The sequence below is a fragment of the Drosophila guanche genome, unplaced genomic scaffold (assembly GCF_900245975.1).
Source record: "Drosophila guanche unplaced genomic scaffold, DGUA_6, whole genome shotgun sequence".
Classification (NCBI taxonomy): domain Eukaryota; kingdom Metazoa; phylum Arthropoda; class Insecta; order Diptera; family Drosophilidae; genus Drosophila; species Drosophila guanche.
Window position 1 is genome coordinate 6,492,765 of NW_022995750.1, and position 18,249 is coordinate 6,511,013.

At 39.4% G+C, this 18,249-nt stretch overlaps 1 protein-coding gene across 4 annotated transcripts in view; it reads right to left on the bottom strand.

Annotated features, from left to right (window-relative positions):
• LOC117586740 (afadin) overlaps nucleotides 1–18,249 on the bottom strand; it is a 54,433-nt gene that overhangs the window by 32,167 nt on the left and 4,017 nt on the right. For all 4 annotated transcript variants that reach the window (XM_034277040.1, XM_034277038.1, XM_034277037.1 and 1 more), the window contains exons 2-6: nucleotides 4,341–4,608; nucleotides 4,172–4,280; nucleotides 3,911–4,104; nucleotides 3,322–3,840; nucleotides 2,579–2,660 (exon numbers count right to left, since the gene is read on the bottom strand). In XM_034277040.1, the coding sequence (XP_034132931.1) occupies nucleotides 2,579–2,660; nucleotides 3,322–3,840; nucleotides 3,911–4,104; nucleotides 4,172–4,280; nucleotides 4,341–4,445 (1,009 nt within the window). In that variant the 5' untranslated portion in view covers nucleotides 4,446–4,608. The remainder of the gene's footprint in view (nucleotides 1–2,578; nucleotides 2,661–3,321; nucleotides 3,841–3,910; nucleotides 4,105–4,171; nucleotides 4,281–4,340; nucleotides 4,609–18,249) is intronic.

Genomic DNA, 18,249 nt, shown 5'->3' on the forward strand with positions numbered 1-18,249 from the left:
TGCCAGCGAAAGACACACAAAAGTAGGCAACACAAAAACGTCAAGCAATTAGCAGCAGAAGAACGCCAGCGTTGCAGACAACAACAAAGGAAAACCAACATTAGAGTAAGGAAGCATTCCGATACCCTTTAATATTTACTTTTTATATAAAAGTTATATGATAAAGGAAAGCAAATATTTTATACGATTATCTACAAAGTTTGTTGTTGAATTGATGTTTTCTATGGGAAGTATAGAAGATGGTGATCTGATATGTTTATTTACTTATTTGATAACTTTAGAAGATAGTGTTCTGATATTAAGAAAGCTGTACGTAAAGTTTCTGCCAAAACAGTATTTGGCAGAAAAAGAGAATAACAAAAAGTGTCGATCGAGTGTTGATTCAGATTAGGAAAATATTTACTTTATTGTGGCAAAATAATGCTAAAAACATAACACCTTTTGCAAGTACATATGTATGTATGTACTTATGTTTATGTGCAAAGAAGCAACAACCGAAAACGGCCGTAATCTACATTTTACACCTTTGGAATGCCCTTTGGGCGCCACAGGGAGATGGCACCGACAGGGGAGCGCGATGAGAAGGGAATGGTAAAGTCAGGGGATGGGATTGTGGAGAGGCGCTCCAAACGAGAGAGCCACACAGAGAGGCAACATGTGGCTGCTAAGTGGTTGTGAATGAGGAGACCCTCGCCATCATATCACCCTCTTAACCAAACAAACGAAAAAAAGGACCTTTCCCCAATGTCATTATTATGAGCGGCTCGAGGGTGGTCCGACGCAGCGGGGCGGTTTCCTGTGAGTCAGATGGCACCCCAACATTTCCGCCCAAACTTTAGCTTACATATAAAATATGTGTGGTATATTTTTGTGTGTGTGTGTTTTATTCCTTTATTTAAATGTCCTTCATGATCATCGCTTTAGTTTATTACTGTAAAGGTGCAAAGCAGGCCATAAAAGTGAGTGTATCTTGATGATACAGAGGAGATTGCCAAAGCAGGGAGAGAGGGTGACAAGTAGGGAAAGAGGGAATTTAAAGTTGATTTGTCTTCTTAATTTTAAATCGTATATCGCGGTCTATCTGAAATGATATTTCTTTGCGAATAAGAGCATTCCAATTTCTGTTTCTTTCTTGTTTCTTTGAGTTTTGTGGGTGTTTTTGTGGCACCTATTCTCTCTCACTCTCTCTCTCCTCTCCTCTCTTCGCTTCTCTCCAATTCCCAATGGAACTTTTATATGTAAAGTATGTCATTTTGGCAAATTCATTTCATGTCTGTGCGCCAGGTGCTTGTTGGTGTGCCGGTGCCTGTGTCTTTGTGTGTTTTCCCGGGACTTTTCGGCCCGGAAATCATTGTGGCTGCCATTGTCGTGGTATTTCGGTTGCCTTTTCCTGTTGATGCATAACCCTAGACATCTGTGCCCATATTTTGTATACGCAATTTCCTAAACATTACCTTTTATTGCTGCGCTTGCGCTTCAAATTATTTAAATTAATTTAAATTTTCTTTCTAGCTATTAAATATTTAGAGATATATAAGAAATATAAAAGAACCCCCTAGCTCAGCAAAATATTGAAATAACACTTTTTTGGACCTTAGAACCAAAAATTGTAGTATTATTTTTTTTATTTGTAGATTTACTTCATACGTCATATTCATATGTAAATCAAATCAAGCAAAGTCAAAACAAATGGTACTTTAATTTATCAGAATTTCAGTTCAGCAATGAAAGCTAACTGATATGAAATTTAGTCCTTGCAGAAGCAGATTTATGTCCTGGCTAACAAGGGTTTTGTACGTGCTAAGACGGAAGTTCTAAAAACTATTGGTTGCTGTCTCCGATACCGAAAGCAGTACAAAAAGGTCGAATATGTGGATTCAAAATGAGTAAATTCGTATGAACAATTCGTATATCTTTGTAGCTCTTAATGCTTAAGATGGTTAAAACATTTTATATATCTTTTAAATGCCTTTTTTTTCAAGAAAAGGTCAAATAATATGAGTGCAAAAATGCGGGTAAATTAAATCAATGGAAAACCTTGAACTATTTAAAGATGATTGGCATTAGGCGGACTGCTTTTAAATTGATTTAGAACTCACGCAATTTATCACAAAACTCATCTTTCATGGTTGATTCTAATGAAATAATTTCTTTCCTTCCTTATTTAGAATGAGTATTTTTATGGTAATATTATTAGTATTATTGTAAAAATAATCCTTTTATTCGCTTTAATTGCTTTAATATGCACTGAAACACTTTTCCTTCTTCACTTCAACGAAACCCAAAATCACGATACACCGCTTTGTAATGCCAGCAAGCAACTAAAGGACTTTCGCCCAGTCTGAACCTCACCCTAGAAAAACTTCCTACTCGGAAAAATATGAAATAACAAAATAGCAACAGTCGGTTTGGCTGTTCCTGTTGATAGGCATGTGGCCGCCGCCTTTAGTGGAGCATAATTATTGATAAAACAAGTTTCTAATTACACGCCAAAGGATATTCGAAAGATATTTATGAATGAAGTGGAAGAAAATTGATTTTAAATGGCTTCGAATCAGGCAAAAATTAGTGCACTTACCACGTGACGTTGGATGGTTCATCAGTATCGATAGGGGGCACTCATCATCGTCGAGTATGTACTCTGTTCCATCGCTGTTGACCTGTAAAATGGAAAAGGGGAATGTTATAATATGCGTCAAAGATTATAAAGAGGAAAAGTTGCAGAGCCTTTTGGATAAGTAGAACATGCTCGAAGCTAACCTACTCCTATAATTACTTATATTCTATGAATTTCTGCTTGAAAAATAAAATTATGCTACAATGCCATCTCTCATGTTGTACATTTGTATATCTTTCAGATTAAAAGGATTTCCAAATATTATCAAGTTCGCATACCACTAAATTACTTGTTTGGAATGGGAAATACTTTTGTAAAGATTTTTGGGGTAACTTTCGAAATATTTTAAATTAAATACAAAAATATAACAACAAGTGTCAATTGTCTTTACCCACAATCATCGATTGCAATGTTTATAAAAAGTAATGCTAATATTCAATGGCTAAAACCAATCTAATTCAACTGCCAACACACAATTTATCCAAATAAATAATTTAATAATAATATTAATATAATTTCGTGTGGGTCTGCGGGAATTCTGATAGCGAAAAGGCAGCCTTGAGCATTGTCTTAAAATGTTTATGGGCTTCCATATTTCCTCATTTAACATTTTAGAAAATTCGATAAACAATATCACAGCCACTCAAAACTACCCATCTATAACGCAGATGCACTCTCTACTTTTCTTAATGTCAAATCCCCACCTGAACCAAACAATAATGCAGTGGATCCGCCTTCTCCAGTCCGTATTTGGTGAGCATTTCCCTGACCACTGCCTGGGCGCAGTCCCGAATGGACAGCAGCAGCGTCTTGTAGGGCACATCCTGGCACAGGCTCTCGCCATAGATTTTCAGTGTGCCGCCCGTGTCGGGACCTCCGTCTCTGGATCGGAATTGCTGGAGTTTCTTTTCCAGCTTTTGCTGTCGCCTTCGACGCATTACGGCCTCCGGATTTGAGATCGATCGCGTGAACGAGGTTTCCGGCAGTTCCGTGTAGAGTTTTCCGGCGACAGCATCGCTGCCATCGGGCCCACTGCCACCCGCATTGCCATTCATGTGGGAGGAGTTGGAACCCGATCCAATGCCGTTGCCCAACCCCAACTGACTGCCATTTGCGGTGGGTGGATCGGAGCTGAGTTTGGCCATCTTTTCTTTCTTTTTCTGCTCCTTCTTTTCCCGTTTGGAGAGCTTCCTCTTGAAGTTCAGATCTGTTTGCTCGATGGGCTGTGGAGAAGGACGAATGCAGACGATTAAAATGGGCTCTTCTTGAGGCAGTTGGGCATACAATACTCACTGTGGTCTTCTGGTCAATGTTCTTGAGCAGGAATCGACCCTCCCGGTCATCGATGTGCCAATTAAGTTGCACCAAAAGTGGCTTCTCATCTGCGTTGAGTCGCCTCTCTTCGCCATTGGCATGCACCTCGTACAAGGCATAATTGGGCACGGATAGCATTCGCATATCTGGACGGAATTTCTCAATGAGAGTGTCTGTGGATCACAAAGATATTCAACATTAAATAAAGGATAGTAAGAGGATATGTAAGCCATTTCTTACCTATGACATCTGTGACGGTGGCATCGGATGCCACGCGTATGCATTTGGTGGCCACCTTCTGGCCGGCATCTTGGAAATAAAACCGCATGACGCCATGGAAGAGCAGGTTCTAAAAAGAAGATATAATCTCATGGTTCTGGGGGGGGTTTATGATTATGCCATATCATACCTCATCTGGCTCGGAGAGCGCAAACAGATCCAATCGATTCGCATTCCATTGCTGTATAACTGAACGAACTGCCTCGCGATCCAACATCTTCTTGTCATGTGACATACTGTACAAAGACTGTCGTGAGGTGTTTTCCGGGGATTCCAGATATTACAAGAGTGGGCCTCTCCTCCTAGTCTCAGTGCTTTGGGAGCGTTTACTGTATTGTGACTCCAGTGTGACTCCGTTCTTGTGTTTCTTGATTTTGTGTGCCAGCTCCGACGTCTATCTGTAAACAATAAAGCATACATTCGGATAAATTTAGATCGTTTTGTAGGTTTACAACTCTTCCAAGGAAAAGAGCATCGTAAACAGGAATGGAAATGGAAAAAGTTGGCGCAGATGTTGCAAACATTTGAGTTTCCATAGGAAAATGTAAACAGAAAATGCAGAACCTGCATGGATCGTAAGGGGGGAGGTTCTTGTGGCTCTGGAGAAAGTATGAATGAACTTTTGGGACTCGTTTTTTATGAATGAGGAAGAGTTAGAGTATTTATAAGAAATACCTCTACTTTTTATAGCTTTTAAGCGCATTTTTTGCACATTGTAACTCTGTTCCTGCCTTCAACTTTCTAGGGAAATGTCACGAGTTCAGATATAATTTATGATTGCTTCATGAATGTCTCTAAACCAATTAAAAGTTCCATTACATGATCATATCTGTATGGAAACCCCTTTGGAACCCAGCGACCCTCGACAAATAACTTCATCAAAGCAGAAAATTTCATTCCATTTGTACAAATAACATCACAAGATGTTATTTGGGGCGTGTATTCCCCTGTCCCCCTATTCGTAACAGAGTTCAGAGCACAGCAAAAAAAAAAGTGTTGTCAAGAAGCGGAACTATGCCTGAACTGAAAACTATTCCAACCCTCTCCTCTGAGTCCGTCTCTCAGTCTGTCTCTTTTGAGTTCTATAAACTTTTGGTCTTCTATCTGTGTTGGTATTCCCTCTTCCTCTTCTCAGTTCTCTTCTTGTTGTTTCTTCTGTAATGTTTTTGTTTCGTTTCTTATGTAGTTTAATAACCGTCAACGGTTCCGCTTGGGGGAACCCGTCGCCGTCTCTATATAGGAAGGGAGGGGCTCGTGCGTTCTCGAGGGTTCAGCAGAGTCGCGTCGCTGCCCTGAGGTTGGGGGAGTACAATAGTTGATGAGGAGAACCATTTAAGTAAAGCTATTTTCACAATTTCCTCTTTATTGAGTCCGAGGAGACGAGGGCGATGCGATGGCGAGGGAATTTCTGTTGCCAGTGGAAATTGCATTATAAACTTTTGATATTAGCTTTCTCTCTCTTTCATGGTTCAAGGGTTAAGTCCTTGCTGCATTCAGGCGTAACCATCAAAAAGGAGTTTTTATATTGATGTTTGGGTATTTTTGGGTTTCCAACAATCCATTTTTAATGGGTTGCTACGGTGACAGGTGTATTCCTTTATTAGGGGTTGATAAAAAAGTTGTCGAAATGTTGCGTGGAAATACTTATAGCAGTAGCTGTTTCACCGTAGTTACTTTCTTCCCAGATCTAATCCCTTATCTAGATTCCCCGAAATATACCATTTGTCATCCCATTCCAAATCGTATTTTCCCATAGTCATTAGGAGCAATCAGAGCCTCCAAAATGTGACAAATTATACAAAATGATGGACAAATAATCCCCGGTTCAGTTCCGTGAGAGGAGTAAACAGAATTATGTAAATTATACTTCCAAAAAATAACAGGGATGGGGATGACAGTAGCAGTGACAGAAAGAGGCACAACCCCTGTGATTGTAATTGCGGACAACATTGTTAAAAAGACATAAAGGTGACATTTACACCAACAAAAGTGTTGCTCTGCTGCTGCGTCTGCGACTGCGCACAGTCTGCAGGCAGCCAGTGCCCCCAAAAGATCGCAGGCAGAGATAATGAAACGAAATAAAACGAGCCGGAAAACCGCAACAAAAGAAAAATGTCGCTTGTTTTAGGGAGGAGTGCGGAGGGGGAAGACACAGGGTGATCACGAGAGCGACTGTAACAGAAGTACCGCAAGCCAGCGTGCATAAGCAGCAACAACAATGCCCTGTCTATTGAGGAGGAAGAGAGGTGAATGTACGAAGACGACAACAGAGAGGGAGAGGGCGAGGGAGATGGAGATGGAGAGCAAGCATTTCGCATCAATTGGGCGTCGCAGCAGCGCAGTCACAGCAAAGCTTATAAGAAAGGTTTATTTATTTAAGGTAAGGCACTCCCATTCGTTGTCTCTTCTGCTTTTGTCACACGCACAGTTGAAGAAACAAATCAGTCAACAACGTGAGAGCTAAATATCTCTGTTTATGCCCCACCTTGTCTAGATACAACTTGCATTTTGCATCAATTGGGCGTCGTCGCAGCAGCAGCAGCGTGGCTTCTCAGAAGCTTCACCTCTCAATGGGGTCTGGGACATGTAAAATTGTTGCTGGCCTAGGCATAACTCACACCCTCTCCCCACTTCGTCTTCCACTGTCTGTGTGTGAGTGTGTGAGCAGCTGTCGGCTTGGCACCTGCAACGCGGCAATAGACTTCACCTTACATCGCTTGAGCACCTCCCCTCTACACCAGGCAAAACTTGTTGCTGCTTGCAGTTTTTGTTTTTGTTTGCTGGTGTTGCTGCTGTGTTTAAGTGCTTATTTTCCTCTTATTTGAATTTTGTTTCGGGGTCAGTGGGTTTTTAAAACAAACGGAAACGGCCAGAGGCTGGCAAAATAGTGTTCAAAAGGGGGGAAATGACTAATCTGCAGTTCCTCTTTACGAGTAGCATCCAGTCCAGGGAGGAAGCGACTACCTGAATGGGAACTGCCATCCATGGGCCACGCCTAATTGAAAGTCAATGGAAAAACAGATAGACAGTGGGTAAGACAGTAAGTCAAGTGTCTCGAGAGAAGCAACGGTAAATTAGCGGATCAGCAAAGCAAAGACCTCAATAAATGACGAGTTCGAAAATAAATACTTATTGGAAAAGACTGGGGACCAGCTTTAGCCATGACACGAACCTTTGGTTTTGCTTAATTGAATTGTTCTCTCCCTCCTTACTGTCACTCTGTCTCTCTCCGTTTCACCCTTTGCCACTATACCCATTCTTTTGTCTTTCTTCTGTTTGCTTTGTTCACTGCTTCTCCTCTCTTCTGCTTTGATCTGCTCTTCTGTGGCTTCTTCTTAGTCTTCAAGCCTGTGACACTTTTCATGCACAGTCAGCCAAATGCAAAAACAAATCCCACAAAATCACAAGAAAGAACTTTAAAATATTTTAATGGACAACACAAAGTTTAAATACCTTTTAGTTAATGAGGTTTTACATATGCAAACGCCTTAGACTACTATTTATATCATCTAAAAGGGAATTGGCGATCGCAGGCTCATGTATTTATCATAGAAAATATGTAAATGCTTTCCAAATTCTTAAATTCATTATATGATTCTCCATCCCCACGCCTTAACTTACATACCTTACATTTACCTAGCACCCTTTCATCCCTTCACTCATTTAGTTTTTCTTTATTTCTTTTCTACCATAATCCAATTTTACAGTATTTTATTTCTGGCGACATTTCTCAGCGCTTCGGATGAAAAGTGCTTTGATATTTCTCTCTTTTTATTATTTGTTGCTGTTTTTCTCTTATTCAGTCATGTAACTGTTGTTGGCGTTTTATTGTTAACACTTTTGCTGAGCTTTTGCGGTGTTGTTTTTGTTTCCGTCGCTCGCAAAATATATATGAAAACAATTTTCCCTTTGAGGTAAAACGTAAACCAAAAACCAAAAACAATAAACCGGCAAAAGGCGGCGGCATACCACTGTGGTTGTTGACTCTTTTTTGCTTTTGCCGTTTCTGTTGTTGTTGTTGTTGTTGTTACGAGTATTATTTGTTTAACACTTTTTTTTGCGTTCGCCTTTGGGCTTGTTGACCGCCAACGGATGGCCGATAAGGGAGGCGAGGCAAGATGAACGGACGAGGAAGAGCTCAAAGAAGTTTCAGTCCCACAGACAACAACGGAGTGGGAAATACATATACAAATACATATGTACAGTGGTACCTCTGCAAGGACAACTCTTTAATTATATTTTCCCGGAAATCGAAAATGCATCACAACTTTTGTTGCTACTTTCAGAGATAAAAAACGTCTGTTCTTATTGTAGAAAAAATAAGCTCTCATTAGGAAGAATTTTCTAAGAAATATAAGATGGTTCTCTTTTCATAGAGGACACTGTACATATCCGTTAATGTTTACTCAGAGCACAGTGAGTCAAGTTTTTTGTCATTTTTGCCGTTTTCTATTTTCTGCTGTGGCACTGCCGGGCGGGCATGCTTAATTGGTTACTGGAATTGGGTTGAGAGAGTAATTTTTAATGAGCCCTGAATAGGAGGTTCATAGAGGCAGGCAGGTGGGTGGCTGGAAGAGTAAACAGCGACGAGGAAAGAGTGGGGGATGCAGAGACCAGCTGAGTCAGAGCGAGGTGTGTGAAATTAAAGAGCAGAAGACAGAAATTTAAAGAGGAGGAAGTTCCGGATGGAATTAGAAGTTCGCTGATGGGGGAGCTGTGACTAATTTTTGGGATGTTGTGAAATTAATTTGCGGAACAATTTCTAGTAAAACTTCAAAGGAAATTACAGCCGAGCCATACTTTAATATCCGGTTAAAATCTTATTTGGAAAACTTTTCAAAGGTTAAGAAAAGATCATTAAAAGAACAAGGAAAAATGTATAAGAAATCTCTCAATAAGATACGCTTTTCAGTATTTCCTTAGCCCATCACTCGGTTAGTCTCTCACAGAGCAGCTTAGCCGCTGGCCGTTTTCTAGTGAAAAGGAAAAGCTCAGGTTAAGGGAGAATTTTGAGGCTTTAACAGGGTTTTCGAATTTTCACTGTACTCTGGCGAGCACAAAGTCACTCTATTAGCCGATTCCCTTAAACATTCGAATTTCACATTTACGACTTCTGCAAAAAGTTCCAATAATAAATATCCAAACAACGATCGACCACACACAAACATACAGAACACCACTAAAATGGCAATACGCAACGCAATCTTAAAGATTAGATCGAGGATTCCTATAGATCGTTTAAGATAATCACGCACGACAAAGACTTGGAGCATACAAATGAAAAATTAAAAATGAAAACAAATACATACACAGATACAGATAAGGAAATGGCCAGATAAAGCCATAAATATGTATAATCAGTCAATAACCTGTTGCCTGATAAAAGAGGAAGCCATTCAGTTGGCCAGCCGTAGAAAAGCGTAGGACAGCAGCACAAACGAGTGTGTATGTGTATGTCCAACATCTCTTTAATTAACAAAATGCCACAATTCCAAAGCTAATAGATACAACAAATACAATACTCGTATAATCAATAGAGTCGAGATGGGACGGACAAAAACCTCCAATAAGTGAAAGTTAATTAATAGTTTCCGTTTATGGTGCCGAGTGATTTCTTTCAAACGTTTTTTTCTGCTTCTGTTTCTTTACATTTTCTGTTTTCTGTCTCCCCAAATACAAATAGCTTGGGCAATTATCTACACATCTCGTAATTAGCACGCAACCCAAAACCTCTCCCAACAATAAAAAAAACCCAATAAAAAAGAAAAGAAAGAAAAACCTATGAATCGTATGAGTAATGCATGCAAATGGCAAATATTTGGTGAAGAAGGGGGCCATATTTGTGCATTTTTGCATGCGCGCATAATTAAATTATTCATTGTTTAATATTCATGAATATACTCTTAATCGTATTTGTATGAGTACTTTTTTTTTTATCCATATACCCTGTACTCATGAACAGGGCAGGGTACATTAATTTTCGCTAAATATAGGTCATGGGTGGAGCAATATATAAATATATTTTGCAGTTAAAGGTGTTCCAAGAATAAATCCGTACATGTTCTGTACAAATATTCGGTATCTGCAAGTCGAAACACTGAAGTAGTAGTTTTGTGCTGCTGCTGTCGAGTGCATTTTCTCACAGTCTACGACTGAGGCACACCCAGGGAGTAGCAGAGAGCAGCACCAGACATCAGGGGTGCAGGGTTTCTTCTAGATTTATGGGCAAATTAGCTAATCAAGTATGCATGGATCATCGTCGTGTGTGGGGTGCGGCATGGGGCATGGGATGCTCAGGCATGCATAATTATGATTCAATATATTCTAATTGAAGAAAATAACAAACGCAAAGGCAATGGCTCAGATTTAAGTGATATATCTTTGTACATATCTCGACTGTCGCCTTATCTCTCTCTCTTTTTCTTACTCTGCCTGTTTCTTTCTGGATTTATTTTTAAGACTTTTTCGTGATCGTCTCATAAAATTCGTATTAAATGAAGTGGTTACGTCCACAGCAGTCTATGAAAGCTTTTACGGTTCCTTAACTTCTTTTTCTGCTGTCGTATTTGTCGATATAAACTATCGTGATGATAACATTTAACTTTAACCGTTTAACCGTATTCGATGGATGCATATATAATTTAACCTTATCAAATCTTTCAAATCCATCGTTTTGTAACCGTAAAGCGAAAGAAAGTATATTAAATTGATTATATACATATCAAATTTCTTTAACTGAAAACCCTAAATATGTTTTTCCCTCTTGAACCCCTCCAGTTCTCCTTCTAATCTCTAATCTCTAGTGCTCGAAAAGTTATTAAATTATGTTTTTAATTTCAACGAATTTCCCGCGACTTTTCATGACATAATTAGGCCCCACCATAAATGTGGCTTTCTCTCGGCATAAATCGCTTACGCAACTTTTGGCCACAAACCAAAACAAACAAAACATACAACAAAACCAAATAAATGTGCAGTAATATAGATTTTATGATTATTCAAAAATTGTTTAAGCAAAACAAAGAGAAATCTCAGAGTTTTCTGTTTAATTACGCAAAGTGTGAAATTGTTGGTAGAGCTTAGGGAAGCGCTATTCACACATATACAAACGTGATCGGTGTGGCTGTTTTTCCAGTGTAGTCTGGCCACTCTAATGAGGAACAAAGAGACCCGCAGTAGGGGACGTAATATAATTGCAACAAGAGGCACACAACAGGCAGCGACAAACAGAAACAGTTACTAAATGTTAACGTGGCTTAAACAAAGCGTTGTTGGTTGTTGTGTTGAGTGGATTTTGCATATGTTGTTGAGCCATTTCCAAGAGATTGTTGTGGCTAAAACGATGCTGGTACTGCGGCTGCTGCTCCCTAATTAGGCCAGGAAGCAATTAACCGGTTAATATACCTAACTGCCTGTCTGCCTCTGCCTGCGTTTTGCTTAATGCATTTGATAAACACATACAGTGCGTTACAAAACTATAACAACAGCTGGAGCCGAACATGTCACTACACTACATATTATTCATTGATTACATGAATATTTGCATGTCCTTCTATTTGTATATTCAATAAACACCTTAAGACTTAGATCACAATTAAAGATCAATTTTATGCGAAACGATAAAAAAAGACTCCTAAAACAAATTCCCACTCCCAAAATCCTAAACTTTTAAAGTCAAGTCTCACTCAGGAGTATCACAGGAGTAGATCGGGACACATAATGCCGAAAGATCTTAGTAGTATTTCCCTAAGTGATTCTCTTTACCATTGCAACTAAACGTAAATTTCTTCCACATATTCGCCATTTCATAGCATACCGAAACGCACTGTATTTGTAAAGACAAACCCAGCCCCATGTCAAGAAAAGAATTCCAACATTTGGTGCATATTTAATGTGGGAAAAATTATGGCCAAGGCGGAACTTGTTGCTGGCTTTTGATGTTGCCACCAGCAGAAGCAGGCGGATGCCCACCGTTGGCAGTGGCAGTGCCATCAGCAATTGCTAAATGGCCATGTACTTACTTCTAATGTATCTGACAGATACAAAAACAGAGAAACAGATCTCAGGGCGTGCTTCTTGGAAATGCGAAAAACTTTCACTCGCGCGCCCGAAAACAACGCCCATAAAAGATACAAACAGACATAGAGAGCCAAAGAGAATGGGGAGGCGAAAGGGGAGACAGCAGACACATTAAGAGAGTACAAAACGATAAAGAAACAAGCAACACGACGACACAATTGACAATTGGCAATAAAGTTTCAATTAACGTGAAAAAAAACGACTCGAAATCATAAAAGTGGTTGTGGAAATGGTAATGGAAAGCCAAGAGAAACTGCATTATGGAATGTGTCTTCGGTGGCATTCGACTCTTTATAAACTCTTTAAAAGATTCCTTGAAAAAGTTTTGTATCCATAAATATCATGTTTTAGTGACTCGAATTTCGTCAGATTTCGATCTTGCTGTTTGAATCTCAATTGCTTTCCAATTTCATTGCAATTTGATAGAAGTCAAGTTACTTGAGCTGGCAAAGAGCATTTATTGCTATGCAAGTGCGTTCCTTGGTCTAAAATTTGCTTCTAATCAATATACAAAGAAATACCCATCTCAAATTACTTGCTGGCGATCTACCTAAAAGCCGGTTCTTATTTCACATAGAGATTTCCTGATTCCGAATCGAATTTCTTGGCATTCCGCTATGAATATATATGAATGGCAAATAATCGAATTGCATTTGAAATGAAAGAAAGCGCTGTTTTTAGAGAGGAGGGTCTTTTGTTTATTGATTGCTGAATAGGTGATTGATTTCTGAATAGTTTTCGTTAGGAGAAATTCGTTATAAAGGGGTTCTCTTAGAGAACTTACAGAAAAGGCTGCCTGAGAGGGTCGCTTAAAAGTCACCCGAATTTATTTTTAACAAATTCCTCATAGATTTTCGTGCAGAAGTAAGTGTCAAATTTGTTGGGAATATATACAATTATTCATTTCTCCACACACTTTATGAGACACTCAGATTGTTGCAGTGGCAGGTTGCAATCGTTGCAGTTGCAGCTGCAATTATGATTACTCGATCCAACGATATATGGAAATTTCCCAACAGTCTGATGAAGTTAATGAAATGCCGCATGCTGCATGCCACATGCAATTTGTTTCTTGGCAAATCACAACAACAAAAAACGGAGACAGACCACGGCGGCGTGTCATGTCACTCGCATCATAAGGCGGAAGATACACGACTTAAGATGGAAGGAGAGTCAATAGATTGGATTCCAAAACGGAACCGGTTGGATATGTCTGTTTGTGTGTCTTGTGGAATGTTGCATAGAGCTGCCTCCCCATTTGTGTGTCTCCAATGCCCCAACGTTTAATTGAAATTCAATTATGATAAAGTTTATTTGGGAGTTTCAAGCAGTTCATGAAAGTTTCTTTGACCTTTCGACATTCGATTTGTTGCAAGATTTCTTTGGGTTTCCCCAAAAATGTTGCACAGCAATTAACATTTCAATTTGATTTAATGCCCGACTCTGCCCATGCCTCTGGTTCAAGGTTTCTTTCAATTTAAATTCAGTTTTAATAGAGTCTTCGTCTCCCCTTCACTCTGGCAGGCTCCTCGCTGACCTTCTCTTGCCACAAAACTTTTAGATACTTTCGCTATGCGGCCATGATTGGCTGGTTCCATGGTTGTCCAAAAAAACTAAAAATAATCTTCATCTTAAGTCACCGATAAATGTTTGTTTTTGACGGGGCATCGATTGGATTTTAAGATATTTTAAGCATTGGGAAATGGAAATATATCTACTTATATGATGCGACTTAATATAAATAGGAAATCAATTGGAAGAATCTATTGAACACACAACTCAGAGTAGATTTAATGGTTATTTTTTAAATAAATTTCAACAATCGACACACATTTAAGTTATATTTTGAAGCAACGTATCTTGGAATATCTTTGTGAAATTATCTTACAATTTGCATTTTTTGTTGTTGTAAATTGAAGCACCTTTAGCTCGTTCCACAATTGTAGATCAAATCTGGTGCATCATCTAGTGATCTATTAAGACACGAATACACACATAATGTTCCAGTGGAATGCCCCCGAAAAACATTGAAATTCATGTCAACTTTCGAACATTATCCCCGAAATGATGCAATTTTCTAACTATCATGGAAGAGGGTGAGGGAAGGGAAACTGCCCGCATAAATTGAACAGCTGCTGGATAAGATCTAACATCTTCTGTAATTACGTGTCTGCAGATTACTCTTAGGAGCAGCAGCGGTAGCAACAGCAGCAGTTGGAGGCGCACCAAAGCGTTAAATTTGCAGCTGTTAAAACAGGGCCAAGACGAGACCCGAGACCCAGAAACAAGGCCAAAAGATTGCGCCCCGAGCGTTAGGTGCAAAACTAACACACCAAGCAAAACAAACAGCCAAAAAGGTAATCATCCGACAGACAAACCAACAGAAAAATAGAAGACTCAACTGACAGAAAGAGACACACCGATACATACATTTGTATGTAAGCATGGACATCTGATGTACTCGTACATAATAATTAGTTTCAACGAGTCGGCAACACTTGAAGAAACCACCAAAAAAATACGAAGATAAAATTGCAGGCGGCAGGCAGTCCAGACAGATCCCGACAGAGAGAGATAGAGACTCTGGAGGACATTAAGTATCTATTATGCATTCATTTGTGTGCCGCAATGAGGCACCATTCACTGAGTCGCCGTCTTCGGAGTGGAATTTGAATGATGTCTGCTCGGAAGGATTTCTTGGACAAATCCATGAAAACAAAAGGCGAAACATCAACGAAATTTCAGCAGACAAAAGAACAATAACCAGAAATATGCACGGCGAGTGTCTAGACAAGGGTATACCCATGACATTGATAATGACAAAATTTTTGTTTTAAAGACAATGTCAGAATGGAAGGAAAAGTCAACTGCAAATTAAGACATAATATGGTACACTAGAAAATTATTTTAGGAAAGTTTTAGATAACGATTTTTATAGAATAAAATCTCTTCAAGCCGCTTCTGATTCCTTCAAGCTCCATTCTAGATGTTCAATTCTTTAACCAAAACCAAAGTTTAGCTAAACAGCTCTGATTCAATCTTCGCTGGACTGCCTCCAGTCTAGAAAAATCCTCTAAAATATGGCTTGATATGAATTAAAAATTCATATTTTTCAGACTTATTTGTGTATGTAATTTTCAATCGCCAAGGAAACGCATTAAAAGCAATTATCGTCAATTTTCCAACCCATTTTTTTTTTTTTTTTTTCTCTTTCCAAAAACCATATGGCACCACAAGTACCCTCTGAAAAATAAAAAATGAAGTATCTATGCAATTCAAAATCCCAACTTGTTGTCAAGCGCGCTTTTATGATTCGGTTGGCATTCCAGTGTTTATGTTAGGGGTGGAAAAAAGTACAACCAGAGAAAACAGAAAACACGAACGCAACACGAACGGGCAGACACATTCCCATAGAAGCCGCAGACAAAAGTACGGGGCTTAGGACCACAGATCCACAGATCTGAGGGTTCTCCTGTGTTCCCAGGTATAAACGGCGGCCAAAATAAAACCTAAAATCAAGAGCATGCAAAGCAGGTAGCTAGCAGAGGGCACGATACGAAGTTACGAAGAGAGTAAGGATCGTAAAGGTATGCAACGACACAGAGAAAGAGGGAGCGACTCTCTATAGAGAGTGAGAGAGGGAGAGCAGTAGTGTGCACTGGCGCATAACGTGGTTGGAATAACACACACACGAGTTTTTCCTTCCCCCCCTTATAAATGATACCAGCAATTGACAATTCCAGGGCACAATCTCTTTACAGAGAGGGGTTCTCGATTCTCAGAAAAAAAAGGTACAGTCATCGTCCTAGACCTTGCGCCTGTGCCTCTCATTCATTTTGTGTAGAAGAGACTCGCTCCTTTTGTGGCACCTTTTACCTTCATTCTTGTCGCACTTTTCTCCATCCTGAGTGTCCATCAATTGTGCATCAACGGCCGCTACTCTGCATGTCAATCAGGAAAACCCTCCTCAGACAGGGTTCCGCCCCATTTTCATTTCAAAATCCCGATTTCCAGGCCATAGATGAAAAAGTCAACAAAGTTTTTGTATCTTTTTGTTCGAGTCAAGAGCGTCTGTTGCTGGCAAAAGATCTTCCTTATTGTAAAAGAGATTCCGTCACCCCTTTCGGATTTTGTGTGGCAGACATATCCATTAGATCGAACTGTCGATGGATTTGTAATGGGTGGATAGAGGAGGGAAATGTTTTACACCATTTTATTGATCATCGCTGAAGGATGGCCCTATTCCTATGACGATCAACATGAGATTAGGTTAAAGTGAAGGGTGTACCCTTTTCCTCTTGTTTATAGACAATTTTGTTAAGAAAAAGCGATTTGTCTCGCTGACAGATCTCCATTTGATACTCAAATCAATTTGGAATGGGATGTGTTCCATGTCTAATTCGTCAGACATTCTTTGAATTCAATTTTTGAAACCAAAATACGCAACTTGTAATAGAATTATGGAGAATGAGCATAAAATTAGCTAAAAGTTTTAGTCAAATGACATTTAAGCGTTTAATTGTTTTTTAATAACTTACTCAATCAATCAATCAATGAATTTCAGTGGAATTCCTACCCTTTTTCTGTGTCACATTCCAACACATCTGAGTCTACACACGTTTATTTACAATTTCTAACAATGAAAGACGATTCCGAGTGTCCCTTCTCGAGCGGAGTTCCCCTGATTCCTGTTCTCATTCTGTCGGTTAACCGATGGATTAATTCTCTTGCGATGTAATGCGATCCGTGTGCGGAATGTGCGGTAAGGAATCTCGGGAATGTAGGGCTTTGGGAAGTCTCTTGTGGGTAAGCCAGGGCGTGGCATTTGCTCATAGGAGGGGAAACTCTCTCAACAGATCTACAACTTTCTCACACACAGAGTACGAGGAGTACGAAGCGTATTTATTGAAAAATGCAAATAATGTGGATCAAAAAGCAAGACACACAATAACCCATGGGATATACATGTATATATATGTATACAGTACATGCTTAGATATATCCTCCACTCCTCAGTCAAGTCTGATCATCGGTTTACGACAATAACTCACTCACTCACTCGCAAAAAAACAAACAAAATAAAAAACAACAACAGCAGCAGCAACAGCAGAAAAATCACGGTCAGGCCTCGTTGGAGAGACGGTTGGAAACGGGTTTGATTTCTTCAAGCGAATGGATTTGCGAAACGGGTTTCCTCCACACACACACAACACCACACTCCACTGTCTGAAGGGGCAACCTCTCTTTTGCACACTGCCAGATGGGCGTGGCACTGACCGCACACACTCCGATCGATCCACACTGAATGTGCAATGAATTTTCAGCAATTTTTGAGAGTTTATTTATGGGAAAAGGTTTCTATATACCATAAAACCAGACGAATCTCTCCATGGAGAATGGAATATATGAAATATATCGGTGGCTTTAAAATTATTTCTGATATTTTGAGAAATAAATTTCCGTTACTTAAATTTAATTTAGCAAAAATCATCTAATCTTCAACGAAATACAATACAATATACAACTTGAAACAAATTGAAAACAATAAAAACGGATATCCATAACTCATGTGCGACTATTTACACATTTTTTCATTTGTTTCAAGCTAATTTTTAGCTTTTTATAGAGGATTTTTACGATTCCCGTGAATTATGATATGCGCGCGTCGGCATCCATACGATCTTTTGTTCATGAGAGCACCCACCTTATGGACAGACAGACAGACAGAGACAGAGACAAACAGCTGCACGAACAAAAGCTCCGATTTCCAGATAAAACTCTCCTCTCTCCATTCCTCTCTACCGAAAAATCTGTGGAATAATAAACTATAATTTGTGCAAAAAAAAAAAACAAGATCGGAAACCGAAGCAAACGCAGAGGCGAAACACACACAGATATTGGGATTATTGCGGGATCGTTCGAAAGCAAAAGTAATGTAAACAAAAGGTGGTGGAGAGAAA